This window comes from Corvus brachyrhynchos, unplaced genomic scaffold, assembly GCF_000691975.1.
Source record: "Corvus brachyrhynchos isolate BGI_N302 unplaced genomic scaffold, ASM69197v1 scaffold94, whole genome shotgun sequence".
NCBI lineage: Eukaryota > Metazoa > Chordata > Aves > Passeriformes > Corvidae > Corvus > Corvus brachyrhynchos.
In genome coordinates this window covers 537,615-549,253 of record NW_008238330.1, presented here as the reverse complement: position 1 = coordinate 549,253, position 11,639 = coordinate 537,615, and the positions used below count along the sequence as shown (strand labels likewise).

The following is an 11,639-nucleotide window of genomic DNA, read 5'->3' as shown; positions in this document are numbered from 1 at the left end:
GGATTTGCTTTAATTTTGTTTTGTTATTTTCTCTTTACTTTTAATTCTATTAGTAATAGAACTCTTCCATTGTACTGCAACTGTTTAAGGTTTGTGCCTGCTTTGCTTTTCTCCTAATTCTTATCTCACAGAAGGAAAATAAGTAAGTAATGAATATTTTGAACCAAAAGCACTACATTCAATTGGTGTTTCCGCCCGGTTTCGAACTCAACCCGCTACAATGTATTTGCTCAAAATTCATTGAAGTTGCCCATGTAAAAGATACGTAATCCATGTGTTTGGCTTCAGGCTGTAACTGGTAATAGGATTTTTGAAACACTGGCTTAAAATTATTCAGATCTACTATCATGTTTTTCTGCTACTGGTAGAAAAATCTAAGGATGCTCAGACACTATCCTACGGGGAGAATATCCAACTCTGTAACCTGGATTGGAGAGCACAGTAAAATAACAAGCTCCTCCTCTACCATAATGCACTCTTCTCCATTGTCAGGTTACATCCAGCTTCTGAGTTCCCAAAGGTGCACAGGGAAACACTAACCCTGGAGATTAGCAGGCAATAAGATTAGGTGTGTGGGCACAGGGAGTAATGGGGAGAAACATGTACATCTGTTTAGGAGTCCATATCATAATCTGGCAAGGCTGCAGTAAGATACAGAGATGAAAACAGTCTAGTGTTAGTTTGCTCTAAAGGAAAAAGGAGGAGGTAGCAGAAAATTTAATTTGGAGAAAGCTTGACCTATCAAAATAGACCCTTCATCCATTTTGCCCAGTATTTGCTCTCCAACAGCAGCAGTAGATTTCTAGGGAGAACATGTGAACCCACTCCCTTTAGGGCCCATCTTCCTCATGCTAAACCACAACCCACAAACACTGTGTTTAGGATGCTAAAACATCCACTCCCATTAGCAGGTGTTAATGATCCTATCCTTTAATGTGTCTCATCTTTTTTGAAACTCCTGACACTACCCGGAAAATCTGTGGCAACAAATCCCAGGAGCTGACTACCTGCTCTTTTTTTTAACTAAACCCTTTTTTGCTGTTATAAACCTTACTCTTACAGTTGCTCCCTGGATTTAGTACTCCAGGTTATGATGCACAACTGCTGGTAATGAAGTCATCCACTATCTTCACACCGGCTTTTTATTTGCTGCTGCACACCAAAACACCACACTTACTAATATAATTTGTAATTACCATGCGTTAAAGTAGTAAGAAACAAATTATTCTCCCCCTTTGATTATAGCAATAACTGTAAGTTAAGGCATGTTTGAACATGCCTGATCAAATACTCTTTTAAAGCATTATCCTGACTGATGACAACAAGGACCTCAGAACTGTCACGAAGAAACAGTCTAGCCACACTTCGATCTTGAAATGAGATGGCAGAAAGAATACACATCAAACACTTACATCCTACAATTCCATTTTAATATATTTGAACGCAGCTAATTTTCCCCCAATACTCTGACTTAACAGGATTAAACTTGAGTCTTCTCTTTTAAAACAGATTAAGTTTAACACACAGCTGCAGGCTCCAGTGTTAAGCAGGAACATTATTTTGCAATTGATTTTAAAAAAACTAGACAATTTAAAAAGTAAGTTTTGCTAGTGACTCTAGTCAGGTGAACTGTGAAGAGTAAAAGAATGATATAAAGATGTTAACATACAATTTTTGTTATGTACTTTTAAGTAATATCCATACCTGTTATTTAGTAGAATATTGGAACATTTGATATCTCTGTGCAAAAAGTTCTTCTTGTGGCAATAGGCCAAGCCCTCCATCAGCTGTCTCATAAAAGATTTAATATGATTTTCATTAAAATGAACCAAACCAGATTCCAGCAGTCCCATCAAGTCATGGTCCATATATTCAAATACCAGGTAAAATGCACCTACAAAAAGAAAGGGAAAAGGTAGGAGAAACACAGAGAGAAAAACTGATTTAACAGCAGTCCAAAGCATTGCTGTTGCCTACTTTTTAAAATCAGAAGCATTTTTCATACAACTGCTTACATTTTCTGCAGTATTTATAGCTGTATCTCATGTCAAATGTAATACAGTACAGTAAAAAGTTTTAATAAATTGCTGTTCCATATAAACAATTATACTAGTCAAATGTTTGTGAAAAGAAGTATAATGTTACCACAGTGCTTTAGTCTAGACAAACATGTATTCTCCCTACAGCCCTCAATCTCCATCCATTTTATTTCACAAAAAATTAACTGTGCTAATATGTAAAGTTTTGAGAGAAATCTAGAAACAAAATATGTACAAGAATTATTGTGCATTATTGTTCATCTGTCATGACTCAGTGATTAATTTTTTTTAAGATTTCTGTGCAACTGGGTCAGAAATAGGACTGCCCTTCTCAGACTAAAAATACCTGTAAGACAGGACAAAATGAGAAAGCAGAACTAACCTACTAGTAACAGCAGCTCTGCAAAGACAGACTTCATATTTTAAGTTGCCACATGCATACATTAAGCACAAGAGAATGTGGTGTTATCTCATGTTAGCCTGTATAATTTTACCAATAAAGCTATTAAAGCCAAGGCTCTTTGATACATATAAGCACTCTTAAAGAGGAAAAGTGCTGAGTGCTTCAGAAGCAGCAATAACCAATCTCCAAAACAACCATTCCCAGTACAATCTACTTTTTAGTACTTCATTCTTTCCTTTCTTCACCCTGGGACACACAGAACAATGCAGCCCCTGCAGAGCGAAAGGAGCAATGCAGAAACCACATTCAAGTGGGTCTGTCTACCTTGCATTTCCAAAAGCACCTCCTTAAACCCACCACTAGAAATAGCTTCTGCCCAACAAGAACTCATTACATGTTCTTGCTCCTAAATAAGTTTCAACTCAGAAACTAGTCAAAGTCTTGGAGCAATAAAGAGAAGCCAGCTTGACAGAAGTCATACACATATGGCCGCATTCGGATGAACTGACTCCTTTTCTTGTTTAGTAGCTGAAAAGGGAAAAAAGAATGCTAGGTCCATCTGCTATTGAGGAATAAGATCACTCATACAGTAAGTGTTAAACTTGTAACAACGATCAGCATACATCAGCTAAACCACAGGCCATTGCATAAGACATGCAAGAAGCTCACTGTTTTTGATTGAGGTCCTTTCGTCCTGTTGTATGTTATACAGAGAAAGCAAAATACTTATCATAGAATACCGCTGCTGCTGTGTACAGAGGGGGTGAAATAGGAGGTGAATCAAGCAGGTACAACACAATCCCATCACTTCACAAGAAGAGAAGAAGTATTAAGAGCTATGAATAATCAAAAGTCTGCTGTGTTACTATTTGCATAACTGAGTTCACCAATCCAGTTTACCCGTTCAACACAGAACAGCACAGAGGCTCCTAATCTTGGTCTTTTCAAACTAGATAGCTGGCAATCTGTTGTTGGATCTACTTCAACGACGACTGCTGAAGTATGAACCATGACATATTTTAAAATGCCTCGAAACAAAACACCTGATATTAATGCTGCAGCGTCAGAATAATCCTTCAGAGGATGTCAGTTCAACAAAACTGAATGAATACCAGTGAATCTTGGTACCTTCTTGCTACGGAGTACAAGAGAAAGTTAACTCTGTCATGGCAGCCGGCTGCATGTGTGTACATGACAAGGAGAAAGACTGACTGTAGAACTGTTTAGTGAGAACAGCTGAACAGAGACCTCTTGTTTATATGCAAAGCAGGATCTGTGCCTTGAGCAATTTCCTGCTCTGTCACTAACTCCCAGGATTTTTTCACTGCTATTTATAACCAGCAATCACAATTGGTACCCTTATGCAAGAATGAAAGCTGACAGCAATAGACTAGACTCATAAACAAAGTAGACTACCACCTGGGAGGTGACATCTGATTATTTACATTCTCTGCAACTCTTATTAAGAAACATACACTGAAACAGTATAAATGCTAAATATTCCTTCCTTATGAGATCAAGAGCAAATGCACAGATTCATTACACTTGTGCATTCTTGCCTATTTCCTAACTACATTATTAATTTTTTTTTTTAAGTAAAACTGGTAGTCTTCTTCATCTATTACAAGAAACTATGAAAATTAGTCTAATAACCTTGGCAATCTTACCATTCAAACCTGATTTTCAGTATTACTCAAGCTATATTTGGAAGTGACTGTAGCTGCAAAAAAGTTATCAAGCAAACTGAAGTGGAACTCCTGTTAATTTATTCCTAGACAAACATGTTGCCCTTTTCTGACAGAAATCTGTTGTTTCCACCAACAAAATGGTTACGTTATTCCACCTGCTAATTTCAGATCTTCATCTCTTTTCATCACGTTGGGGGATTTAATCCTCCATAAAAGGGAAAGCAGCTAGTCATTCAGGAAGAAGAAAACAGTCACGGAAGACATCACAAATGAACTGTGCACAGGCAGAAGTGTGCTTACTACAGCTTAGTATGAGTTCAAGTTCACACCATACTTTAGTTCTATCAAAACAAGTGCTGCACAAATATCCGTATCTCAAAAAAGGAGAACATAACAGAAAAAATAACAGTTTCTTCTTTTATGAGGGCAAAACATTTCATAACTTGGAGGTTACATTTTAAAATCACATTTTGCTTGATGCTAGCTTTGCCCAGTCCCCATTCTGGGAAGTAGTGTCATAAAAACACCTAAAGCTCTCTCACAGAAAAGTACATGCAATTCAAATGAACTCAGAATTACTCACTTGACTTTAAAGTTCCTCATCTTACTGCTGTTGTGTTAAAGACCTGCACTTCCCACCTGTGGGGTGGGAGAAAGCCTACAGTCCATTTCCACATGCTGCAACAAAGCACTAACAGAGGGGTTGTGTCCTAGGTGCCTCATTTCCTTTACTAACACCGCACAGCTCATCTACTTTCCTTCATCTACTGAGATAATCAGAAACCTTAATGCCACTACATGTTGACAGAGCAGCAGCTGGAACAGTTGAAAAGTAGGAACACTGCCTATTTCTGAATATGGGATAAGAGAGAGCAGCTGAATCTGTTAGGGAGGTACACAATAAATAAAGGAGATTCACATGGATGGAAATAACCTTCACCTTACTCCTTTTGTTTGCACTTAGAAAAATCCACCTTTCTGACCATTTTGTCAGTTAAGACTGACGGGGTTCAGCAAGTGAGGTACCAATTTAGAATAATTAAAGGACTAACACATCTGCTCCTCTTGGTCATATGTTTCAAGTCATGGAGCTCTAACAGAAGCAGTTTCTTAACACAAAATGAGCTGGGGTATAATGCAGTAAAGGTATGCATACAAGAGTGGTAACTCAACAACACATGGCACTAATGATCTTCAATAAACAGTGGATTTTCTGAGAGGCCAAAAAATCCTAACAAAACATACTTCACGTTTTTGTGACACAGGCAGGCTCTGGATTTCTTTGGACTGTCTTCAAATCACACAGACCCAACAAAACAGGGTATCACTTGTTCCCACAGATAAAGTGCTTCAGACTGGAAGGGGAGGGTGGTGGTGCAGGGAAAAATGATCCAAAAGCCTCCATAGATGATGGCTTTTAAGCAAGTTTTCCAAATGTAATTAATAGGAAAAGTGTTCAGTGTTTCTCAAAATATCTGATTAGATAGAGATTAGAGGAACCAGGAGACCAGAAATGCCTTATTACATGCAAATTTAAATTCAATTCTGGTATAAATTCATTACAATAGTATCTTGAAATACAGAAATGCTTTAAACAAACCCCACTATCCCTGCCTCATTCAGTGCATAGTACATACAATGCTGAGTTGTGAAACAGGTTTCCAACATTTGTTCTGTACTCAGTTTTCAAAATGAGACCCCATCAGATTTTCATTTTCCTAATAAGCCTCCCCCAGCTTCTTCTATGCAATACATAGATTATTCTTCCCCTTGATTGATTAAATATAATCAGATTACATTTACTCTTCTATTTCCTTAACATTTCTCTTCCAGTACTCACAATATACTATTTCAAGAGTTTTAAGCAGGATTTTATCAACCACAACTTGAAAACTAAAGAAGAAATTGTCCACCAATTCCTTGAAGTTCCTTAAAGTTCCTTCAATAGACATTTGCCTTTTCTTTTGACTCAGGTTTTATTAATCCATTTTCTAATTTCCAGAACAACAAATACAGCCATAGCTACTGAATTAATCACCTTAAGACTAAAGAAAACATTGCTGCTATACTATTTTTTTACATTTTCACCCAATATTAAGTTTCTATTTAATGACAGTGTTATTCTCCCCTTTCAAGTTCAACTGCATTTTCCTCTTGCAGGAACTCCACATATATTCTGAAGCAGGATACAAGCCAAGGGCATACAGAATCCCTGGGAGTAAATAGTGTCCTTGTTTCCTCACATAATATAGGGAAATAAGGAAAAAACCCCCGAACAACTAAACCAAAAACAAAAACTTAAAGCAAACAAAAATCTTTGATTAATAATCAGAGATTGTTCTCATTTTGACATATATCAAGTTGAAAAGCCACACAATTAGGTCTGCACTCATTCCAGACCAAAGTCCAGTACAGCACACATAAATGGGAAGCACCACTCAAGCAGACATACTATTGCTGGTAACTTAGCTCTAGCATGAAAACTATTTGGGTAAGTTTCTATCAGCTATTTTGGGAGCAGCAAGGCAAACTGTAGAGCATTAGAGGTTTCTGAAATATGGATCTCTGCTTTTACTCAACTTCCTAGGAAACACAGACAAAACTAGCTACCATGTAATGCTGACTACATGACTTCTGTCACAGGCTCCTTCCAAACCACAAGATTTTGGAATAAGTACTCCCTGATGGCTGTGAGAATGTTACTATGTACAGGTTACTGTGTACTACAGTCAGTGTTCTCCTGTACTACAGTACTGTCAATATAAATACCAACTTCATGCCTAAAAAAGTTTGCTCATTTGTACTGCAAATCAATTCAAAATTTCATCTAAAGCAAACTTAAATCTTAAATTTAATTACAGAAATACACATACATAAAAAAAGTAATTCACACACACAAAACTCAGAAAAAAACCCACGCTGCAATGTTAACCAGATCTTTTATTACTGGTCTCCATGTCAAGTTTTACATCCTCCCTCAGGTTAGCAAAAAGTGCCTATCCCAATCAAAAGGAGGAAGGGATGTCAGGCAGTACACTTACTGTGTTTACATTCACAGCAACAAAAGCTAAGGCATTTTCCATTTGTTTAGTAAAAAGAGATCATGTCAATCCCATAGCTAGACTGTTTAGCACTTGCAAAACATTTTACAGCTGTTAGAGGCAATTGAGAACTGAAGAACCATCTCAAGTACCCAAAGTAAAAAGATATACGCCAAAGTCATATAAATGATACACTCACTAAGCAAAAAAAGCCAGAACTGACAACAGCCCAAATTGAGAAGGGCGTTTTCCCAGTAACTCATTTTATAACTAATAAAGTGGCTCAACACATGAAAGACTGAATACAACCTCAGAGTCACGAGTTCCCATTCCTAAGTTTGTGTGTTCACTTATCTCCTTCTGAATGATAGGTAGGTGAGAAAAGCCTACATAAGAAACATATAAAATGGATATCCCTTGCGGCCACACCCAACATACACGTTTTGCCTGTCAGGATTGTGCCTGAGAATCAAGATGTTACATTACCAATTAGTAATCAGTAATGCCATTCTCCAACTATCATCAAGCACGTCTCATGCATAATGAAGATTGCAAAGTTAAAAACTTCTGATCTTCAGTATACAGACCCACGTATCACCCACTCTGCTTTGTATATGCCCAACCCATACGATTATGCTGCCTAAGGTGCCGACTTCCACTGATGGAGAGAAATGCACGTAGAAAATTTGTAGCTACACTGCTCCAGTGTGTGACACTTCTTTTTCTAATGGTTAGTACAGAAAGAAGAAAACCAATACTATCTATCAAAGCTGTTCCTGTCTTTAAATATATAGTCCAAGCTGGCCAGGATAAAACACAGATATAATTTCTTCCATTTTCTTTGAAAATAAAAAGATGTTGAAAATACAGAGACAGACTTTAACATGGGGAACCAGTAATCCTCTCTTTTCCAAACTTTTGAGTATGTCACTTAAAAACATGTAATGCAGCTCAAAATATTGGGACAAAGTCGCACAAACCACGCCATTGCTGGCTTACAGTCCAATGTTACTATCTTAAAAAGCATCCTTAAATCAAGCGCTGTAAAGTGGGCCCAACATTTACATTACTGTCAGAAAAATGAATGTACTGTATATTAAACTACTGAGATCCAACCAAAAAAACAAACCCCACACTGTCTTAAGTGAAAAAGCAGATGAGTACTATGTCAGGATATGATACACCGCCTTAGAAACAAAATTAACTTCATTCATACTAACTAGAAAAACATGTGATAGCAAAAATGTTCTCATTCCCTACTCTTACAAGTGGGATATCAGCAAGGTTTTCCAAGTCATATTTCAAAGCTATGCTAAGCATGTAATATACATTAAACATAAGCATGTTCATCATATGGGCAAAACACCCTGCTTTTAAGCTCTGCCCGTTGTAAGATATCACTACCACTTTTCTAACCCTTCCTTGTTAAGCATCCTACTTTTGCATTTGCAACATTTTACTGTGGAAATGACTGAATATCCTCCCACTTGCATTCATTCCCTGCACAGACTACATTTGGCCGCAACTCAGCTATAAATCCCTATCCCACAATGAACTACTCATTAGAGAAATACAGAATACAGTGCCTAAAAAAACCCACAACTTCCATCTTTACACAGACAAGATATAACAGCAGTCTCATTGTCCCGCAAATGTTTTCAAGAAACTATCAGAACTTACTCAACTATCAAAAATTAGTTCTATTCTAGCACCTCCAGAGAAGCCCGTGCCCTTGTAAATTTTCAGAAAATGTAGTTATTTTAATATGCTGTTAAATAAGAACAAGAAATTGAATCAAAAGTAATATCAAAAGCACAAATACAGACTTGGACAAAAAAAACCCATTTGAAATTAGACACAGTTTGAAGTACAAAAAAAGTAATTTACTATTCAATTCTAAACATGGCACTAAACAGAAAGAAAGAAAATTCATTAATGAGTCATTAAGTATTAAGTCAAGACTCAGTGTGGTCTCATTAGCCAAGTAGGTTAGACCTAATTAAAACTTAGTGCAAGGTTCACATACAAAGACTAAACTGGCTGCTGCAGACTGCCAGGATTTTGAGTGGGGCCTGACCACTGAACCTGCACAACTCTCAAGAAACTCTTGCTAGATACTTCCCACTTTTAAACACAATTTAAAAAAAGCATGGCAGTGCTGTATACCCCTTGAGTACTATACTCTCTAAAGATGCTACGAAAAAAATCCAAACTAATTCCTGCTTGATATCCACCTTCTGAATCATCACATCACCTGGTGTTTCAGCTGGCCATGCAGTACATACAGCCTTTTCTACCTGCACTGCTGCTGGGCATGCTGTATAGAAACTCAAGGAGGGAGAGCAGGGAAGAAGGACAGGTACCACATTCCAAGCACTCTCCTAAGCCAAACTATGTAACAAATTGCCCACAGCACACTAAAATATCCCCAAAATGATAGGTTTTCAACACCTAGACCTAAAATGAAATGCCTCCAGTGGCAAGATACCATTCCAATATCAAAAGTACCAAGCAACAACACAGCACGATTTTCACTCTGCTTGATTCTCTGGACTAAGAAGGTTGAAGCAATTCAAACAAGACAGACTTAAAACTGAAGGAACCAGAAGAGAAGTCTGCATGTCTTCTACTTGGGGAAGAACACTACCACTATACAAGTCTTGCTTTTCATTCTTTTAATTTACTCTTCTCTTAGCCCTCAAAACACACATGCTCAATCATTAAAAAAGTAACTGAAGAACAATCCAAATAAAACCAAGGCCTAAAATGAAAAACATCTCTTCAGCATTCAGCCTATTATACTCTAAATGGTATGAGAAAGTACTAAAAAAAAAAGGTTAAACAAAGCTTACAATTAAGAGCTTCCTATTATTGCTGACCTCCCTAATCCATGGGTGTCAAGGAGTCAAACATCTGTTCCTCTACAGCAAAACCAGAATCAAGCAATACATTTTTTATCCCACAAAATATTTGCACAGAATGTTTCTATAAGCAAAAGGCATAGCTGAGTTAAATAAGCAACTTCTTATAGTATTTAAATCAAAATTAAAATCCCTCATCATCACAACTTGCAAACGTATTTTTTAATGAAGCGTAACTTCAAATCCAGCATAGCAGACTATCACATTACAAACAGTCCAGAAAGAGCCACCCTGTTAGCATACATACCTTTGTCCTTCTTGAAGTCCAAAGCATCTTCCTTATCTGTCACTATTTCCTTCATGTTGATAATGCTTTGATGATTAAGCTGTCGAAGAATCTTAATCTCTCGAATAGCTGTAATTGGAAACCCTTCCTTTTCATTATCCAGACGTACTTTCTTCAGTGCTACCATTTCCCCTAAGAGAAAATGTAAATATACCCATTAAGATCAGCAACCAAAACATGGGATTTAGTATTGACTTGTATGTTTGTTTTTTAAAACCCTGATGCTTGCACCAAGCACTATGCTGAACAGAAATCAGCACCACAGAGAGAAGCAAAACTACAAATGAGAATTTTCAGCTACACACTATATCCTTCTTCCTCCTGCACAACTCACATATCCCGACATTCTACACCATGTCTACCAGTAAAGAGCGATCATCAGCAGAGGCCTGTGACTGCTCTGGATTTCTTAATACTACATCAGCACAGATCAGAACGCATATATCTAGCCAGAAATACTACGCAGTTCAAGATATGAGGCAGATCACTAAAGAGTTCTCAAATTAATTAGCATACCTTCTACAAGCATAAGTGGCACTGCCATTTTTACAGTGAGGAGATTTTTCCCTTATTATTTTACTGCAGGGTGGTCTGTATCAAACTGGATTCTACAAAACAGCAGGAACATGATCCATGCATGATGGAGGATATCTACAGATTATATACGCTAGTTCAATCATTTTGTTCTTGGAAGTTTACTGGTGTGTCTGGGAAGTTTATTGACAGCCCAGATATCCTCAAAACTACTTACCCTACACTAACTTACATGATACACTCACAGTAGATCACATTCCAGCACACACAACCACTTGCTCTGAAAGTCCATTACACAGCTTCTTCTAAGGTATCTCAAAGGACATAATGCCACTCTCCACACAGGATTTGAATCTAAAGCTAACAGATTTGCTTGCTGTATCTGTACAGACCCAGTCAATGCAGAAAGCAACAACTTCTATGGGAGGTTAAGAGATGACTGTGACGCACAAATAACCTGATGTTTGCCAAAGAGGCAATATGGTTATGGCAGGATTAAAATGCAAATGTGCAAAGAAGAGAATCCCAGTAGATCCTAACAATGATTTGCAAAGGTTCTCAAGGTAGAGGTAAAAACCTGTGACAGTTCAACTAGAACTAAAGTTTGCAAACTGAGACAAAGACAGGTAAAGAATGAAGAAGGAATTATAATGACACTGCTTATTCTTCTGGAGATCAGAAAGAAGGAACTGAGGTTGGTACGTGGTCCTATGGGATTCAGTTCCTG

At 37.5% G+C, this 11,639-nt stretch overlaps 1 protein-coding gene across 1 annotated transcript in view; it reads right to left on the bottom strand.

Annotated features, from left to right (window-relative positions):
* Positions 1 to 11,639, bottom strand: part of CDK13 (cyclin dependent kinase 13) — a gene marked incomplete at its 5' end in the record, with an annotated part of 50,186 nt that overhangs the window by 20,407 nt on the left and 18,140 nt on the right. The window contains 2 exons of the mRNA XM_017734589.1: positions 1,705 to 1,894; positions 10,340 to 10,510. Of these exons, the coding sequence (XP_017590078.1) occupies positions 1,705 to 1,894; positions 10,340 to 10,510 (361 nt within the window). The remainder of the gene's footprint in view (positions 1 to 1,704; positions 1,895 to 10,339; positions 10,511 to 11,639) is intronic.